Source organism: Osmerus mordax, chromosome 11, assembly GCF_038355195.1.
Source record: "Osmerus mordax isolate fOsmMor3 chromosome 11, fOsmMor3.pri, whole genome shotgun sequence".
Lineage (NCBI taxonomy): Eukaryota > Metazoa > Chordata > Actinopteri > Osmeriformes > Osmeridae > Osmerus > Osmerus mordax.
Window position 1 is genome coordinate 15,425,904 of NC_090060.1, and position 19,110 is coordinate 15,445,013.

General features: G+C 46.9%; 3 protein-coding genes across 4 annotated transcripts; 1 reads left to right on the forward strand and 2 right to left on the reverse strand.

Moving 5' to 3' along the window:
• Nucleotides 1-1,543: 1,543 nt before the first annotated feature.
• Nucleotides 1,544-9,173, reverse strand: tgfb1a (transforming growth factor, beta 1a). Of its 2 annotated transcripts, none has more exons than XM_067246380.1 (7): nucleotides 8,780-9,173; nucleotides 7,263-8,557; nucleotides 3,576-3,848; nucleotides 3,210-3,438; nucleotides 2,926-3,073; nucleotides 2,416-2,526; nucleotides 1,544-2,268 (listed from the first exon to the last, which is right to left on the reverse strand). In XM_067246380.1, the coding sequence occupies exons 2-7, from the start codon at nucleotides 7,585-7,587 to the stop codon at nucleotides 2,221-2,223; spliced, it is 1,134 nt and encodes a 377-aa protein (XP_067102481.1). In that variant the 5' UTR covers nucleotides 7,588-8,557; nucleotides 8,780-9,173; the 3' UTR covers nucleotides 1,544-2,220. The 2 variants fall into 2 exon arrangements, with proteins under 2 accessions (XP_067102481.1, XP_067102480.1); XM_067246379.1 differs by having other exon boundaries at nucleotides 2,926-3,076.
• Nucleotides 9,174-11,291: 2,118 nt separating this feature from the next.
• LOC136951779 (cyclin-dependent kinase-like 1) lies at nucleotides 11,292-15,313 on the forward strand. Its single transcript, XM_067246381.1, has 9 exons — nucleotides 11,292-11,459; nucleotides 11,561-11,682; nucleotides 12,588-12,660; nucleotides 12,907-12,997; nucleotides 13,418-13,618; nucleotides 13,753-13,835; nucleotides 13,960-14,016; nucleotides 14,137-14,289; nucleotides 14,498-15,313. Exons 1-9 carry the CDS (start codon nucleotides 11,292-11,294, stop codon nucleotides 14,597-14,599), a joined length of 1,050 nt encoding a protein of 349 aa, XP_067102482.1. The 3' UTR covers nucleotides 14,600-15,313.
• On the reverse strand, nucleotides 15,161-18,711 carry LOC136951777 (cytochrome P450 2F3-like). Its single transcript, XM_067246378.1, has 9 exons — nucleotides 18,451-18,711; nucleotides 18,129-18,291; nucleotides 17,786-17,935; nucleotides 17,401-17,561; nucleotides 17,138-17,314; nucleotides 16,782-16,923; nucleotides 16,464-16,651; nucleotides 16,218-16,359; nucleotides 15,161-15,854 (listed from the first exon to the last, which is right to left on the reverse strand). Exons 1-9 carry the CDS (start codon nucleotides 18,619-18,621, stop codon nucleotides 15,673-15,675), a joined length of 1,476 nt encoding a protein of 491 aa, XP_067102479.1. The 5' UTR covers nucleotides 18,622-18,711; the 3' UTR covers nucleotides 15,161-15,672.
• Nucleotides 18,712-19,110: the final 399 nt, after the last annotated feature.

Genomic DNA, 19,110 nt, shown 5'->3' on the forward strand with positions numbered 1-19,110 from the left:
AGATAGAGAGAGAGAGGGAGAGAGAGTGAGAGAATTAGAGAAAGAGAGATCGAGAGAGAGAGAGAGAGAGGGAGAGAGAGGAGTGAGAGAATTAGAGAAAGAGAGATCGAGAGAGAGAGAGAGAGAGGGAGAGAGAGTGAGAGAATTAGAGAAAGAGAGATCGAGAGAGAATTAGAGAAAGAGAGGGAGAGAGAGTGAGAGAATTAGAGAAGAGAGATCGAGAGAGAATTAGAGAAAGAGAGGGAGAGAGAGTGAGAGAATTAGAGAAAGAGAGATCGAGAGAGAATTAGAGAAAGAGAGATCGAGAGAGAGAGAGAGAGAGAGAGAGAGAGAGAGAGATACAGACAGTAAATAGGCCTACCCCTTCAGGGAGACAGTGCCAGGAATGGGGCTGTGTGTCCGGGAATATGGCAGTCTGGGCCCCTCAACCACCTGTGAATCCCAGCTCCCCTCCCAGCTCTGCTCGGGCTCCTGTTCTGTCAGGTGCTGTTCCGACCAGGGCAAACAGGAGTGCACTGTTTTACCTTACTGTGGGGGAGACCAGGTACACTTTGGCTCTTGCCATCTGTAATGTGATGTTGGCAGGCCATCACTAACCCCACTTCCACACGCACACACACACACACACACACACACGTATACGTTCACACAAACACATACACACAGAAAGACATCTCTACATTTAGGAAATACTTGCCTATACTACATTTTTCGTTGCCCGCCAGAAATCTTCCACAATAATGCAATAAATTAACAACGTTAATGTTTATTTCAAGTTGCCAAAAATATATTTACAGTGAAATGAGAATGACAAAAATAAGTGCAAATTTAAAGACAGAATTGTGTAAGCTCATTGCTGAAAGTGAGATATTGAAAAGGGCTGTTTTCACCTTCTCTTGAAATGGAATGTGCAAAGAGAACCACTCTAAAAACAAGGAATTAAGACATAAAAAGTCTACTTTGTACTTAAATAAAATGCCAATAAATTGTTCCTAATTTACAACAGCAATGAAAAACAGCAATTGTGTACATAAAGTCAATGGTGCTCCCTTAACATCAACACCACAACCACATCCCCCCTATCCCTCTAAAAACATAAACAGGCTGAACCAGAGGGGAAAAAACATGGTGCCACCACTAAAACAACCACCGATATTACTCACGGCTTCAACAGCGCACAAGCTCTCCAGAGAACACGCCAGCAGTCAAAGACGTGACACAAGCTCGCAGACAAAAGAGCTTTTTGAAAGGCATGTTGGCTAATACTGGTCTAAGTGATGGACGGTTCGAATGAGACCAAAGGACAATTGGACAATGACCAATGCTGGTCACCAGCGTTAGCCTTGCAAGGAGTCACCTCAGCGCAGGGACAGTCTCTGTGGACTGCTGGTGATGGATGTCTTCCACAGGAAGGCAGGGCAGGCAGGGAGGAGGCAGGGGAGGCAGGGAGGAGGCAGGGAGGAGGCAGGGACGGAGGTCAGGGAGGAGGCAGGGAGGAGGCAGGGAGGAGGCAGGGAGGAGGCAGGGAGGAGGCAGGGACGGAGGTCAGGGAGGAGGCAGGGAGGAGGCAGGGACGGAGGTCAGGGAAGGACCAGGAAAAGAAAACCACCACCCTTCTGTCCTGTGACTCACCACCACCTTCAGCAAATGTCCTGCGTCTTTCATACGAACGTGTGGTTTGGTGTCCTCTCACGCATGGGCGACACAACAGGGCTCTGTGGTGACAGTTCGTCTGTTGGTTTGAGAGTCCTGAACAGACAGCTGTGGGTAAGGTCCTCGGGTTACATTTTGGTCCTGTTGGCTTCTAGGCAGTCCTCTTCCCAGTCCCCTTGTTCTAAAGGAAGTCTAAACCCATATGTCCTTGCTCACACGTTACTGCATCACAACAAATCAAGATCTGTCCAAAGTAACAAATAAATAAATTCAGTCAATGAAATATATTTAGAATTTTAAAAGCATATATTCATGATATTTCATATGTAAACATATAAAATATCTGTGTAAAAGTCATTGTCCTTTAACAAAGCAGAATAAATAAGTCTGGTCTACTGCAGGTAGGGCAGGTCTACTAAGACCTAGCTGATACAGATGATGTCCACCCATTTCCGTTTTCACTCCACATTCATCCATCCTCGCTCGCTCCTCTTCCTCTCTGCATTCTCCCACATGAGATTTGTGTTCTGGAGACAGAGAGCTTGTGAAGGACACCTCCCAGGGCTTCTAGCTACACTTGCAGGACCTCACAATCATGTTGGACAGCTGTTCCACCTGCGGTATTAGAAAAAACAAGTCGTGATCAGTAACAAAGCACCAATGGCCAAAACGCAAAGGTTCACAAGTGCACAAACTATTTTTCAGACTCAACATCTGTTGTAACGCTTGGTCAGCAAGCAGAGACAGTGGGTCAGGGTGTACCTTGTGTTGTCTCCCCACATAGTAGAGAATTGGCAGTGGGTCCAGAACCTGAGGAACACAACAGGGCTGGGCAGACGCTCCAGGATTGTGGTGTTTGTACAAGGCCAAGATCTTCAGGAGGAGGAGAAGACAGATATGTCAGCGCATCAGTCAGCAAAGCAGCCTGGCCACATCAGCAAGGCCCATGCCAGGGTAATAGTAACATACAAGGGCTACAATGCAGTGGGTGACTATCATGCCTGTGTGTTAGAGAGAGAGAGAGAGACGGAGGAGGGGGGAGAGAGAGAGAGAGAGAGAGAGAGAGAGAGAGAGAGAGAGAGAGAGAGAGAGAGAGAGAGAGAGAGAGGGCATGTGTCTTGTTTGCTCACACTCTGCTGAGACAATGTGACTATGGTTTAACCTCTTCTACAGCTTATAGAGTGGAGAGGTCACCGGCTACGATATAAAGGAGCACAGTCTGACAATGTCAACTTGGCAGATGTGGAGAGGAGTGGTGTTTTGGCTGTGTACCTGAGAATATTTGTTCTCAGCATTCCAGATGTAGGTGCATGAGCCCATGCAGTAGTTGGCATGGTAACCCTTTGGTTTGTGAATCCACTTCCAGCCCAGATCTTTCCGGAAGTCGATGTACAGCTTCCTTACGCAACAGTTCTCTGTCCTTCTGGAACAAAAAGATCAATGTTAAAACGCATGTGCTTGTAGATGAAAAAACCGGATAAATGAATTCTACAGCACTAGGTAAAGTAAAGGGTAAAAGCTAATGTTTTAGAGGGAAAGGTAGGATTGGTTGTTACTCTGTGCAGGTGTCTTCTGTTGTGGTGGCTCGTTTCTTGCGCGAGGTGAGATGACTGCTGCTGTTCATTGGAATGGACATGGTCAGGATGTGGGGTTTCTGCATGCGCTTGGCCATGTTGGCCTGGTCTCCTCTCTCGCTCCCTGGCATGCCAGAGATGGTGAAGTGGAAGCTGTCCACCGGTTTCCCACATTCGCAGTACAATTTCAGCAGTAAGCCTTCCTCCTCCGCTGTTAAACACACACACACATACACGTGTCACAACACTACAGTTCTGTTCGGGCCCAATAGCAGGGGTTAAGGGGCCACGACAAGGGACGAGGGCCCTCGTCGAGAAGCCGGGCGTTGGTACCACCCACTCACTCACCAGAGCCCTGCAGCCAGTCCTTGAGGGTCTGTGTGACATCGAAGGCCAGCCAGCGGTCCTTCAAGGAGTTGGAGACAAAGCGTGAGTTGAGGTATCGGGCATTGGGCCCCAGGCCCTGGTACAGCTCCAGCCTCTGCTCCTCCACGATGTTGGGCTTCTTGATGAGCAGACGGAGCTCGGCGCTGGACAGAAGGTCGGCGTCCCCCACGTTCTCACGCATGTCGGTGATGTTGAACAGCAACTGGTGCTGCTGCTCCGTGCTGCTTCCGCCCGCTGAAGGTGGGACGGTGACAGAGTTATTGACTCAGTTTCCATGAGGGAACTGGAGAGTGCGGGGGATTTATGGCGTGGAAAGCACCTGTAGACCTAGAAGCTGGTGTTTACAATACACCATTAGACAGAAAGCTTTCAAACAAGCGGGCATTTCACCTGTTTGCACACAACGCTGGCCTTGCCTGATCATGACTCTCAGATGTGCTTCTGTGTTTTATTAGTGCTCTCATGCAACGTTTGTTCCACAGCTTGTCCGCGACAACACAGTGGAGTCGTTTACCCCCTGAAGAACCAGGCCGCAAGCAAAGCCGACCCACGGATGGAACGCTCCGGCATGTACCAGGAGTTTCATCACCCAGAACCAAGTCAGACAGAAACAGAAACAGGCTGCGATAAGGAGAGAAGGGAGAGAGATAAGACCTAAAGAGAGGAAGGGAGCGAGCGAGGCAGGAAGAGAGTAGTTACAGAGGCAGCAAAAGGGAGGGGAAGGTGAAAGAGTTCACATCATAGTGAGAATATACAGTAAGGCAGTTTAACGCACCACCATGTGAAGACACACACTGTAGACGTGTGTGTTTGCGTGAACATGTATGTTTGTGTGTGGGCGTGAGTGTGTGGGTGTATGCGTGTGTGTGTGTGTGTGTGTGTGTGCATGGAGACCAAGGTCTGGCCCAGGCCCAAACACTCGACTCTGCCCAAGCCTGTCAGGATGAATTATCCAGCGCTCAGCTCCACCACAGCTTCAGCAATCCCACTCTGGCAACAGAAACTTGGCTCTTCCACAGAACCAGCAAGTACCTGGCTGGACCACGCCGTATCAGGGCTAAGGGCAGAACTATGTTATAGAATCATATTCATCACTATAAACGTAGGCAGAGTTCTCATACCATATCATATAAACGTGTCTAATAACTTCAAACTTAAAGAAGAAAGAAGGCATTTGTATGGGGCAGAAGCAAACATGAACAGCTTCACTCTCTTTCCCAGGCTATGCAAAGGGAAGACAGATAATTGCACACCAGAGATGAAGAAGACAAGCAGAGACACACCACATCAAAACATGTAATACACCTGCAAGGAAGCCATTGCCTCTGGGTGGAGTGGATAAACCGTTGTGGAACAAGTTGAGGGTGGGTCCATGTTTAAGAAACAGGAAATACTAAGTAATTTCCCCTATCTGAAGACCTTATCAGTTGTGACATTTATAATAACATTCGATGACTCACATCTAGCCCTCTGAGACATTGTAAAAGATCTACCTCTGAGCTTCAGGGATGTGAAACAGAATCGAAAGGATGGTAGATGTGATGTATAGGGGAGCATCCCGTAACTCTGCATGCCATGCTAACCTGGCGTGAGGAGCCCTAGCTCCGGTGGGTTGCCTGGGTGAGGAGTATGGAATCCTAGTCCTGTATGCAAGCCTGGGTGTGTGAGAGGATTTGTGTGTTGAATGGAAGCCTCTCCCAGGTAAGCCAGGGACAGCTGTTGTGACAGGTAGAGAGACAGCTCTGTAATTACCTCTGGGAGGAACCAGGATTCCTGCAACAGGCTAAATACTTGCGTCCTCAGTAGGCTTAGGGGCCACCCTCCTACAGCCCACTCTGCTTCCCTGTTCCCTATGCCATCCCCCATCTCTCCCATCACTACCCCCCCCCCACCCCCCCCCCCCCCCCACTCCACTGTACTCTTGCATCAACTTTGCAACCTGGTAGAGGAAATCTTGGGTTCTTTAATCTCCAAATAACCCCTGGCATTGCCACTAGCGTGGGCTATTTACCTTAAACCCTGGTTTGGGCACATAGCTCCACTCTCACAGTGCTGTCTGGCCTCCTTAATAACTCTACTGTGTCCGCGCAACATTTCATATGTACGTGAATGGTGAATGCATGTGTCTTTCTTTGAATAGTGCTATTACATAGCCTGTAGGCTAGGAGGGAGATGGCATCATTTCAAAATTACGGTGGGTACCGAAAGGCATCAAGGCATCTCAGTATTATGCACACAAATATGCCTCCCTGAAGGCACCAACATTTTTCAGAAAACACGTGGTATTCATCGAATGAAAGAACCACGTGTTGAAATGGTTGAAGGGCAGGTTTGTTAAAAAAAATGGTGCCATTATGTCATTAAATCCTTAGTAACTTTACTTGTAATTTATTTGGTTTGAGATGACTAGATTAGCTAAGGCAGTTATTACTCTTTTATCTCATTCCCTGCCTAAAACTCACACACATTTCCATATGTATACGTCATCCACACACAAACACATACGCACACACACATAATGAAGTAGGCATCCTCTCCAAGTTATGCGGAGGACAAAGGTGCTGTTGACGGGCAGAGCCGAAGGATAAAGAAATGAAGGGATGTTCTGCGCCTTTGGCAGCCCACAGAGGTAGGAACCCCAGCAGCTTCCCCCTCTGGGCATCATGTCCACCGGACCTGAGTCACACACAGACCCAGGTCTATCAGCCTTCCTTCCTGCCAAGCTGCCCAGTCACAAACACACTGATAATGAGTCCTGGGAGAGGGGCAGCAACAAGGAGGAGGAAAGGGAGTACGGGGGGTGGGGGCGGACGAAAGAGAGAAGGGAGGGGGTTTGTATGGTGGTGGGGAGAGAGCTTGAGAGGGGGAAGAGAGATAAGGAAGGGGGGGATGGGGGGTTAGGGGGGGGGGGGGTGACAGAGTAGGGAGTACCCAGTGCTCATGTTACAGGAAACCCCCAGAAGATATCCCAAGTGGGGAGAGGGGATAGAAAGAGGGGAATTACATGTCCTCTCTCTCTCACTGAATTTGTACCATGCCCCCGTTTGTCGTCTGTTCTTTTGACATTCGTCTTAGCAGAACTAAATCGTGGCTTTGTTCTTCTTTGGTCTTGAGACATCATTGCACATTTATGCTTGTTTTTCTTTTTTCTTCCTGTTCGAAAGGGCGGATTGAAGGGAGGACAGCGAGGACGGTTGCCCAGAGCGTGATTGGGGGTGCAAGAACGGAAAGTAGCAGATGACTTTGCTTACACACACATGAAGCCAACAAAACAAACAATACAACAGTAAAAATGCCAAGAATACCAAGAGAACAACATCATAACAGATGCAATACCCGGTCTTTTAAACGTATTTCTCGCCTGATCTTTAAACCTTTCAAACTGCCTAAAGATGTCTGAGAGAGAACAGAAGGGGTACACATGTAAAGGGAATTTATGGGTATTTAAGTTCCAAAAGGCAATCAATCACTTTGCCGGTGAAGTCTGCTACGCATTACATATTAGGTTTCTACATTTCGTTCATACAGGGATTCAACCATGACCAGCCTCCTTCTCAAAGAACCAGTGTGTGTGTCTGTGTGTGTGTGTTCACGCTCACGTGTCTGTACGTATAATGAAGTTAGTGTGTATAAAGTCTCTCCACTCGCCTGTTTTCATGAAGAACTTGTGCGGTTGCTTGGCGAAGTACTCTTCCTCCTCCAGCTGGGGCGAGAAGGTTTGGGCCTGGTGCTCCTTGATCATCTCCTCCGTGCTGTTGTAGAGGGAGACCAGCGAGGCCGGGATCTCCTCTCCCTCCGCCTCCTTATCCACCTCGGGCTCCTTGGGCAGACGCAGCTTGCTGAGGATCTGGCCCCTGATGGCCTCGATCCGCTTCTTCTTCACCAGCTCAAGGTCCAGGGTCTTACAGGTGGACATGCTGCCAACGCTGCCTACCGCACACAGCGCCATCAGCGCCAAGCATGCCAGCCTCATGGTCGCCCGTCTCTGCTTGTCAGCTCAGTGGCTCTGTGCTTCAGTGGTCAACAGCTCTACACCTTCCTCTCCCTCTCTCTCTCTTGCCCTCTCTCTCTCGCCCTCTCTCTCTCTCTCTCTCTGTCCAAGTGCTCTGGAGGGAACAGTGAATCACTCAGGAGAGAGGTGCGACTGACGCAAGGTGTTTATAGCCCACAGAACACAATTACAGCACTGTGGCGCTGGGAGCTGCTAATACTGCTGCCGCTGTTGTCACTGCTGCTCTGGAAATCACCTTGGACGGGAGGAGCCAGGTGGGGAGAATCCCGCAGACAGACACGCTCAGTGAGACAGCTTCTGACTCAGCTCTGGGTGAGTGCGTTATGATGCTGACACTGAGTCCAAGCCAAACAGAACTGTCAAATATCCTCAAGGCCACTGAGGCACAGCGTCTGTTAGACCTACGGGACAAAAACGACTGACTCTGACTGGTCCCTATGGTGATGGCAACACAGAGAGTCTATCTGGTTTCTCTTGGGGATAATTCCAGTCCTGTTTCGCTGTAGTCAAATACATGCGCTGCTGTATGAGAACCCAACTCTCAATCACTGACTCACCACAAAGCTGGGTGATTAATATCTCTGCTCCACCCTCTTGACCTCTGTATGGCTGTTTTAACAATTTTACACACCTGTTATTTAGACAACCCAAACATGTACACGCTGTACACAAATAGTCTAAAGGGGATCTTTTCTTAAACTTTCCAAAAGACAAAAAACAGTGTGCTCTTATGTTTCCTTCTGAAGCTCCATCAGATGATCTCTTGTTTCCTGTGCCCAAAAGATAGATTTCCCAGCGGGAATGAGTCAGCCTTGAGTCGATCAGATAGAGGGTCAGGGAGAGCATTAACAGAAACACTGGTTCTCACAACGGCAAGCACTGAGATCAGAAGAGTCTTCCAAGCGGGTCTCCGTCAGCAAACTAAGAGCAACTGTGCATAAAAAAAAGGAAACAGTTTAAGCTCAAATGAAAGTCATATTTATGGGTTATGTATCTACTGTAAATATTCAATAGTTCCCAAAAAGCAACTACCTCTTTTTCACAATAGCAACGTGTGCTGATGAGTGAAAAAACAAAGGGCTCTTACCAAACTATCATAAGACACTATCAAAAACGTTTCCTCTGTTATTCTGTTAGTTATTCTGACAGGTACCTGTATGTGAAGAACAGAGCAGCCTCCGCCCAATCCTGGGAGAAGACAGAAGAGATGTACGCCGCACGTCCTTGGTGAGGGGATCCACCAGAGCCTACATTGAGACACAGCCGCAGTAGCTCGGTAAAACCGGAGTGAAGAGTTACAAGCACTCTCACTTCACACTGCGCTGGTGATCAAATTGCAAAGTGTCTTTTGTTGTCCTCTGCCCCTGAGTCTGCCTCGTTTCCCCCGAATCTGCCTCGTTTCTCCGGTCCTGAGCGGCTGCCCCTTCACTTGAACACACTTCACACCTTTTCTCGTCTTCTTGTATTCCCGCTCCGGACAGAACAGCTTTTACACACTATCTCTAATTGACCCTCTCTCTTTCTTTTCCCGTTCCTCACACTCTCTCTCTCTCTCTCTCTCTCTCTCAGCAAGCACTCTCTCTCCCAACGCTTGTCAGAGCTTGCTGGTGACAAAATGATTTGTGTAAGCTCTAAGTTCAGCTAGCTTTTCTTCCCCCCCCCCTCTTCTTTTTTGTCTGGTTCCTGTTACTTGTCTAATAGAGCGAGGATCTCTCCGCCCAGGAAATGAGGGTAACGGTCGCAGTGTACAACATCTGCTTAGGAACAGAGCTCTGTAGCTTGTTCTCTGTCCATGCAAGGAAGCCTGAAGCCTGGAGCTGGCTGACCGACTCAGAACCACTAGGCTCTCTCACACTTCAGGGCCTGTCTGCCACTACGACCGTGTTGGCTGACATGTCAACAAGCCTTGCATGGCACTAGTGTCTGGTTGGCAGAGAACCTCACTTAACTGGTGCCAAACAAGGCAAACGCCTGCATGCAAAAGTGCAGAGCCATTCTGAACTGACGGCTCTAGAAGTAAACTGGTACTACTACACATGTAGAGTAAATACAGGACTGGGTCTGTATTCCTTTCTGTATCACTTCCATGTATTGTCTCTACAAGGAAGTGAGATCAAAATTGTACTGTATTTATGACAAGTTAATATGTTGCAAATTAACTATTATATTATACATGAAAGACAGACATCAGTCTCATGAAATTTAAAGAAGGCATCCAATAAAAGACAAAGTAATAAAAAGTAAAGGTTATTGTTACAGTTACTATAAAACAGGGGGAACACAGGCAAAATCCCCTCAAATTACAGGGGAACAATTTAGTACATAGAGGAACAACAAACAAGGATAGTCCTTGTGCAGCAAGGCAGTACCTAGCCTCATAATAATGCCTAGGTTGATAAAAATGTATTTAATAATAATATAATTTTATTGATTATTTATTATGACAGTGTGACAAGACGGCAACCTTTGAGTGAATTTATAGGGTTACATCGCCACCTAGTGGAGACAATAGCGAGTGTGATTGACTTTTCACAGGTCCCTTCAGGTACTTGAAGAGCATTGTTTGTACTGTGCTCTAGGCTTCTCTGTTCTCCTCTCCTTTCACTTCACGTGTGAAAAAAAGGTTGAACAAATAATTTTAAAATAACGTTTTAAAAAAATACGTTTTTAAAGGTTGAAACAATATTTTCGAAAAAAATGTGTGAATGTTTTTTTGGAAGGTTGAAACATTATTTTCCAAAACAAATTCGGCAAAAAAAAGTTTGCATCATTGATGAATTATTTTGTGGCAAACCTCATATCACACCAGAATACATCCAAAAGAAAAGACCAGGAGGCTTTTCTCCATTTAACAGAATTGTCCTTCTGAGTTTGTTTTCCCTATTTCACCGTATTCTCAAAAACTTCACCGTATTCTCAGTTTTGTTTTTGCATCGAGCATGTATTGCCTCAAATCTGATACTCCCCATTCATTCGCTGGGTTACCTGTGACATCATGAACATGTCCAGAAGAGTTCATATCGAATCACACAGACCAGCATATCAAGTCACAATATGTTATGGAGTTTAAGTTATTGCTTTATATACGTAAAGCCTACTCATGGCTTTGTACCACACAAACTCACCACAAACAGGTTTGAGCAAACTATATAGCTTCATGCGCAGTTTACGTATGTACTGTGTGTGAATTTGCAGTGACGGTGACGGTCGACTGTCGTTGGATGACTTACCGTTGTTCTCAGAGACGCGCTAGTTTCCATGGGAAAAGGGAAGAGCACATAAGCGTCTAATCACTCAGCTCGCTCTCATATTAAGCTATAGTCTTTGACACCGACAAGGCAACAACATAAACAACAATATGACTTGAAGCCCATTGCTTTGGGAGTTTGTGGACTCATTTGGACGGGTGTGAAACCATAGGCTACAGGTGTTGGCGAAGCACGGTAATGGTTGCGTTTTAACTGAATGAACCAGTTAACAAATGTAATGGAAATGACCAGAATCGAGGTTCGATACAAAGTTCTGTACAAAATGTAAAAGTGACATAGGCTGCAGAGTACAAATATGAAGATGGTAGCCTCATATGCATCACGGATATGGGAAAATAATTTTCCTTACAAATGCAGCCCATGACAGTCCTCTCTGAATCTAAAACTAAATTGCTGATGGAGAAATACGAGAAACTGGCCAAGATCGGAGAGGGATCCTACGGCGTGGTATTCAAATGCAGACACAGAGACAGTGGCCAGATAGTTGCCATCAAGAAGTTTGTTGAGTCCGAAGACGATCCAGTCATCAAGAAGATAGCACTCAGAGAAATACGTATGCTGAAGGTAAGGAAAGAACAGGCTCAGTATCACGTCTATCAGTTTGAATTATTACACAATGCTGAACTCAGACACTAACACAACAGGCTTGTCTGTTGGCCCTGCAGCAGCTGAAGCACGTGAACCTGGTAAACCTCTTGGAGGTGTTCCGGAGGAAGAGACGTCTTCATCTGGTGTTTGAGTTCTGTGAGCAGACAGTTCTCAACGAGCTAGACAGACACCCCAGAGGGTATGTTTGTCTTCATCTCTCTAGTTTAATGACAGATAGTCTTAGGAAAGGATGGGACATTTTTTTGTTTAGCTATTGTATTGGGTTTTATTAAGCATATCATTCCTAATAATTGAGATTTTTGAAACGAGTTTGAACTTAGCTTGATGCAGTCAAACTTTATTATATAGTATTTATAAGTATATAACTAGTGAGTCGGTGCTTTCCACTGACAAAGAAAAAGACTACTTTGAACAGCTGAAAACCTTTATTTAAAAATATGTTTCTTCTTATAGGTAGCCTACCTAACCGGAGAACAGTTATCTGTACATATAATAACTCTGGGATCTGCTTTCTTCTTCATGCAGTCATCACATTTGCACACAGGTTGCCATGTAATCCAATAGTTCCATGTGTGTGTTCATTTGTCTGACTGGCAGTGACAGAGTGGACCAATGAGGGCAGCTGGGGGTGAATTACATAGAGTCCAGAGTGTTGCTAGTCAAGACAAAAGACATGGAAGATTAGCAGCTAAGAAAGGAGGAAGAAAATAGAGTGTCCTGGGCCTTTAACTTATTATGTGCCTTGCACACTTCTTCACACAGTGAAGGACAAAGGGAAGTGTGTATATGTTGTGCGGAACTGCACAATTTTGCCTGGCCACAATGAATATTCGCTGCTTGACTACATTTCCCTATTCCACAAGCCTCTGCTGTCGAAACCCTAGCTGCCCCTGAAAACAAAGGCGCAGGTTGCCGTGGGAGACAGGCGAACGGTTACCTGGGCGACAAGGGAGCAGATTAAAGCAACAAACTCCTTTTTAGAAATAATGGGAACATACTGTATATGAAAACATAGGAGCATTATGTGGGTTGTACATTTACTCCAATAACAAGCTGTTTCCCCGTGTTTCTTGTTTACTATAGTGTCCCTGAGGCTCAGTTGAAGAGTATAGTTTGGCAGACTCTACAGGCAGTGAGCTTCTGTCACAGACACAACGTGAGGTTCAGCCTTTTAAATAAATGTCTTAACGCTAAGATGCTTCTGAATGCTTCAGTGTCATGCTAGACCTGTAGTTTCCCGTCTGACATACCTGTCTTTACGATACTAAAACATGACACCATTTATCTGTCTAGTCCTTGTCTTTTCTACCCCTATTTCGGTCGTCTCTGTCCTTAGCAAGTGTGTGTCTGTGTCATCACGAGACAGTGTGTCTGTGTCACACTAACGTTCTGTGTGTGACAGTGCATCCACCGCGACGTGAAGCCAGAGAACATCCTGCTCACAAAGACGGGAGTGATCAAGCTCTGCGACTTCGGCTTCGCCAGGATCCTCAGTAGGTTATGCCGGAGAACCCACACGCCATGTGGAGAACCCACACGCCATGTGGAGAACCCACACGCCATGTGGAGAACCCACACGTTTATGTGCGTTTAGCGTCACTGTCTTTCGGATGACTAATTCAACAAGCAGCCTGCTTCGGGGGCCCCTCACTTTCAGTGCAGTGTTAATGCAGAGGAGGACAGAGATCCGTTCGGCCAGTTAGTCTGTCAGTGGCTCTGTTTACCTCCTGTCTCTGGTTTCAGTGCATTGTTACCATACAGTAACATGCAGTGATCACTCAGTCAGCAGGGCTTGTAATCCCCTCAGTGTGTAAAGAACATGTGTGTCATTCAATGTCTCGGTATTTATGCACGTGTCGTGTGTGTGTTTGCGTTTTTCTGTGTGTCTTTCTGTGTGTGTGTGTGTGTGTCAGCGGGGCCAGGGGACGAATACACAGACTACGTGGCGACCCGCTGGTACCGTGCTCCAGAGCTGCTGGTGGGTGACACCCAGTACGGCCCGGCAGTGGATGTGTGGGCGCTGGGGTGCGTCTTCGCAGAGCTTCTCCACGGGAACCCCCTCTGGCCCGGGAGATCGGACGTAGACCAGCTGTACCTCATCCGGAGAACGCTAGGTAGACCTCAAAGGGGGGCGGGGCAAACATTCAGAGACACGTCATGGATAATCGGATACGCACGAGACGAACCACAGATCGTTTCCCTCTCGTTCGATTGGCCGACGGCTGACCATGTGATACTCTGACCTCAGGCGACCTCATCCCGCGCCACCAGCAGGTGTTCCACTCCAACGTGTTCTTCAGCGGAGTCAGCATCCCTGAGCCCGACACCACGGTAGGTGGTGTCCTCGTGAACGCCCCCCCCCCTCGCCTCGAGGCAGGTGTGGAGAGGGGAGCAGTGGAAAGACAGTGCAGGATGGGTTAAGCTTGTTGTCTGATTGGTGTCGTTGTCCATACAGGAGCCCCTGGAGAAGCGCTTTCATGCCGTGCCTCCACACGCGCTCACGGTCATGAAGGTGGGCGCTTTTACTCCGTCAGCAACCATAAGTGATGTGTGGGTGTTTAGCGAAGTACCGTAGGGAGTCATAGTCCCACTGGGCTAGTCATCCTCATCGTTGTGTGTGTCCTTTGTCCAGTCGTGCCTGGTGATGGACCCTTCCCTGCGTCTGTCCTGTGAGGAGCTGCTGGAGCTGCCTTACTTCCAGGAGGAGGGAGGAGGCAGCTGGGGCCGCGAAGGAGAGCGTCCAGGGAGACGCCATGACAAGGGCACCAGGCGCAGGCAGGCAGGGGTGAGCTCCAGAGGCCCACTCAAAAACATTGCTGTCTCTCTCTCTCTCTGTCTCTCTCTCTCTCTGTCTCTCACACTTTCACTCTGTCTCTCTCTCTATCTCTCTCTATCTCTCTCTCTGTCTCTCACACTCTCACTCTGTCTCTCTCACTATCTCTCTCTCTCTGCATATCCTCACGTATTGTTTCTAAAAACATCTGTGTCTCCAGCCCCAGTATCTGCCCCAACTGCAAAGCAGCAACATCTCACCAGCACCTGATATCAAGAAACAAGTCAAACACAGATATGACCATCACCTCCCCAACATCTAACACGGAGACAGCGGAGACTCTGAATTTACATTTAGTCATTTAGCAGACGCTCTTATCCAGAGCGACTTACCGAATTCCAAAAGAAAAAAAAGAGAGAGACCATATTAGCGATAAGGTATTGTGCACTGTCAGGTCTTGGGTAGCTGTGTGTGTGTGTGCGTGTGTGTGCGTGCATGCGTGTATTACAGAGTGAGCTGTTTTAGGGGGAAATAATATTGAATCTTTAAAAAGGGTTTTGGTGAAGAGACTGCACTTTAGATAAATAAGTTAATGTGTTACTGTTTAAAGGACGTTGATTAATTGTTGTCAGGTAACTACTCGGCTAACTGAAGTAAAGCTGCAGAAAATGTGTTAGATTAGTGAGTAGAAAGGAGAAGTAAGTAGCCTGTGTTATGCTCAGAATGTTGCTTAAGCCAGGCTATAGTGTCACTACAAAAAAAACATTTTTCAACAAATATCACTGGTGTGCCAACATCTCTGGGGGAAATGCACTATATATCTCATTATCATTTAAACTGATACTTTCTTCTTCCAGTTGGACAGTATATAAACAGTCTTTACAATGATTTATTTAACCCCCATCAATTAAGTTAGTAGTTGATGTATCTTAGTGGATAGTTAGGAAAATATATAACAATTTTGAAACATTTACATTATATTTAAAAAACATTACCTTTTTCTTTATGACATCCATTGTGTGTAATAAAGTTCATGTTGACATCAATAGACAATTAGGCAAATTGTCTCATATTTAATCAATAAAGTGTATATATTGTGTTGCGGGCATGTTGTGTTCTTTACCATGAATCATCCTTCCTCTAAAATCACACAGGGAAATGTACTCAGCACTCATAGAAACAAAACACTGATACAGTCTAGATTTACATTTAGTCATTTAGCAGACGCTCTTATCCCGATACACTGCTACATGGACCCCCCGTCCCACACTAAGACACACCAGCCCACACCTCAAACCCTCTCACACACTGACAGTCCACCCTCTGTGGAAGACATCACTACAGTCTCAGGTCTCTTAGAGTTTTAGTACAGCCCTCTTGCAGTTCCTGCACTTCTCACCGGGGGGTGACTATGAGCTGGTAACTGTGGGGCAGTTTGGCAAAACTGCTGTACTCAGGGGCAAGGTTCATGCTGTCTGGCCCGCTCGGGCTGGAGAAAGTGAAGCGCTGGATTAGAGACACCAGGAAGAGGAAGATCTCCATGCGAGCCAACGACTCCCCGACACAGGCTCTCTTTCCTGGAGGGGGGTGGGGGCAGAATTTATAAACAGCATGGTTGATCGGAGTGAACTATTTGAATAAGAATGATCTTAAAACTTTTTGGGGGGGCTGGATAAATGATACGATTTACATGAGTGTATATTGTTTTCATGACTGCTGGTTTATATGACTGCTTCTCGAACTACAAGCCGAAGTCTGCAAAGAGAATGTTGTCTCTGGTGTTGTAATCTACTAAACAATAGATGCTTGTACTCTCTGTGGTGTTGCCGTGTACTACACAAAACAGTAGACATCAGCATTTGCAGCCACCAGACGAGCACAGACACGCTGGGGTTAAGACGTTCTAAGAGACTGCCTGGGAGAAGGACAGTAGGTGTTACCTGCAGAGAAAGGCATGAACGACGGGTTCTTCTTAAAGTTGCTGTTCTCGTCCAGGAAGTGTTGGGGGTTAAAAGACGTGGGTTTTTCCCAGTGTGTCTCCTCATTGAGTACAGAGTGCAGCAGGGGAATGATTAAAGTTCCCTGGTGGGCAAACACAAAAAGTCACAGTGGCAGACATACTCACTATCGGACATTGCTCTGTTGATAACAATTGTTTATATACTTGTGTCAAAATAGCGTCGCACCTTGGGAATTTCATAGCCTCGGAACTGGATGTCTTTTAAGGAATAGTGAGGAAGGCTAAAGGGCACTAAGTCCATAAAACGCTGTGATTCATGGATCACTGCATCTGTGAAGGGAAGGGACGTCCTGTCCTCCATTAATGGGCAGCGCTCTTGTCCAATTACAGAGTCAATCTCCTGCTGCATGCGCTCTAAGACAACAAGACAAACAGGAAGCTTCAACAGAAAGTTACAGACAGCAACAATTCTCAGTCTTTCTGAGCAATACAGGGTTTTGGCCCAGAACCGAGACATGTTTCCCATTGACTCTTGCTGTAATACCTTGAATTTGGGGGTATTTGATGAGTACCATAATGATGTATCTGATGGTGGTGCTGGTGGTCTCAGTTCCTGCTATGAACAGGTTTAACACTGTGGATACCAGGTTATTCAGATGAAACTCAGAGGTAGGGTTGTCCTTTTCCTGTGGATCCACAAAAGGAACATGACAGGCCGCGTTTTTGTCTAAATGTTCTTCCCACAAGCACTGGAGAAAACACAAAGCTTGGGAAAACTTTCTTCTTTTCAGATGCAAAACACACAGAGGTCTTTGGGATCTGAAGTTGAGACGATACCGCAAATCACATAATCACTAGATGTCTGAATGGCCACTGGTTATTTTGAGTGAACAATCAAACCTGATTGATCCTGGTGAGGAAACAGTCAATGTAATCCCTTGGTGCCCCTGGGTTCAAAGTGTCCCTGTGCTCATCGATCTTCTTCGTGATGAAGTCTCTTATCTCTTCAATTTTGGCGAAGGCGTCGTGGTGTTTCCCTGGCAGGTGTTCCATCACCGTGGGGAACACGTTGTAGAGCTGCGGGGGAGACGAGCATCAGAGGTCAAGGGTCAACCTCTCCCACCCCGGAACCCTCTGTGCTGTTCCATTTTCTCTGTTCATACCTGCCCCCAGGGGCTGCTTCCAAACTGCAGGAACGCAGAGAAGATCTTCAGCAGCCGCAGGAAGCTTGGGTCCTCGTAGCTGAAGCGCTGACCGTACACCAGGCAGCAGATCACATTGGACACTGTGCAGCTTAGGAAGAAGGTGGGATCAAAGGGCACGGCTATAGGGAGAAAAGGGTCGGCACCTCATTAGAAAACAAACCATGTATGCTCACCATGCCAAACGTGTTCCTGCGTATCCAAACACACAGGCATCGACACCATGCCAGGCGTTACCTCAGTGATTCTGAGGTAAACTTTCTACTGTGACTTCCGCAGACATGAACACACGATGTTGATTGGGCCACAGCTGTAGATTTGTGTACAACTTCTGAGGCGTGCACACCTTTGGTGCCCTCCATGCGGGCTACGAGATGTTGGCTCTCCTCCTGTATCCACTGCTCCATGCCCTTGCGGCCCATTCCAAAGTCTCTGAGGGTGGTCAGGGTGAAGCGGCGTAGCTGGCGCCAACGTTCACCGTTGCTGATTGCCAAGCCTGAGGGAAAGGAAGAGCAGGACATCCCTTAGACCTTACTCTCCCTCCAAACTTGAAGAGCAACAGGAAGCTCAAACACACCCCTTTAAACCATTAAAGAATCAGCCATGTGCAATGAGAGACTACAAACAAGTTGGTGGAACACAGTAATTGTTGAGGTTTCTTTGTTTTGCATTGACACAGATTCTATTACCGTAGCCCCTGGTAGCTTTGAATAGGAACGGAATGGGTGCTCTGCCCGTGAAGTCATCAGCCTGGTCGACCAGGGCCTCCTTCACAGCCTGGTAACCCACCAGGACCACCACCCGCTGGGGGCCCAGGTACACGGTTATGACCGGCCCATAACTTTCACTCCACTATACAAGAAAAACAAACCCATCGAGAGACTTAGTCACTGTGTGTCAGTGACTAACTCTGAGTGCCAATAATCCCAGTTGAATATTCAACTACTTCTTATCAAAGGCTAGTACCCAAGTACTGTCATGCGGGTGTCACGGTCATTCCAGAATGCTCACCTTAAGGAAGCTCTTGTAGGGGGCTCGTTTGTCCACCTGGGCCAGGTTGCCTATGAGGGGGAGGGTGCTGGGTCCTGGGGGCAGACGGTATTGTCTTCGGCCACTCGCGGTCAACAGCCACACCAGAACCAGCACCAGCCCTGCCAACAGCAGGAAGCTGAACACATCCATAGCCCTGGAGAGCAAATATATCCTTCAAGGTCCCCTCGATTAGCTCCTCTTCCTGGTTCTCTGCAGCTGTTTTGACCAAAATCTGTAGCACGTCTGTGTGTCTGCGTGCCTGCGTGCTTGCGTGCCTGCTCAGCGTCAACACTGATGTTTTTATAGATACCGGTGGAATTTCACTGGGACAGAAGTCAACCCTGTGATTTATCACTTTCACCCACTAAGTGAGGTTTTTATTGACATGAGTGGAATGCAACTAGGACAGAAGTCAATGACAAGATGTATTACTTTCACCTAGTAACCAATTACCCATGTGTTGACACACTGCTGAATTATCTCAGCGCCAAAACACAAATAAAAAAGGTCGATGACCAAGCAAAAACTAATGTTGACCACTAAAAAAAAAAAAAAATCCATCCTAACCCTAACCCTAAAATTTGACTTGTTTTTGTGAGTTTGTTTTATTGATAAATTATGTATATTTTTGTGTATACT

Excerpts from the sequence above, each read along its gene's own strand:
- tgfb1a (XM_067246379.1), bottom strand. The coding sequence starts at position 7,587 with ATGAGGCTGGCATGCTTGGCGCTGATGGCGCTGTGTGCGGTAGGCAGC. Across the intron at positions 2,527-2,925 it reads CTGAGAACAAATATTCTCAG|ATCTTGGCCTTGTACAAACA; the intron begins GTACACAGCCAA and ends CTCCTCCTGAAG. Across the intron at positions 2,269-2,415 it reads ATGTGGGGAGACAACACAAG|GTGGAACAGCTGTCCAACAT; the intron begins GTACACCCTGAC and ends CTAATACCGCAG.
- LOC136951779 (XM_067246381.1), top strand. The coding sequence starts at position 11,292 with ATGGAGAAATACGAGAAACTGGCCAAGATCGGAGAGGGATCCTACGGC. Across the intron at positions 11,460-11,560 it reads GAGAAATACGTATGCTGAAG|CAGCTGAAGCACGTGAACCT; the intron begins GTAAGGAAAGAA and ends TTGGCCCTGCAG. Across the intron at positions 11,683-12,587 it reads CTAGACAGACACCCCAGAGG|TGTCCCTGAGGCTCAGTTGA; the intron begins GTATGTTTGTCT and ends TGTTTACTATAG.
- LOC136951777 (XM_067246378.1), bottom strand. The coding sequence starts at position 18,621 with ATGGATGTGTTCAGCTTCCTGCTGTTGGCAGGGCTGGTGCTGGTTCTG. Across the intron at positions 17,562-17,785 it reads CCGCATGGAGGGCACCAAAG|CCGTGCCCTTTGATCCCACC; the intron begins GTGTGCACGCCT and ends TTCTCCCTATAG. Across the intron at positions 16,652-16,781 it reads CAAATACCCCCAAATTCAAG|AGCGCATGCAGCAGGAGATT; the intron begins GTATTACAGCAA and ends TTGTTGTCTTAG.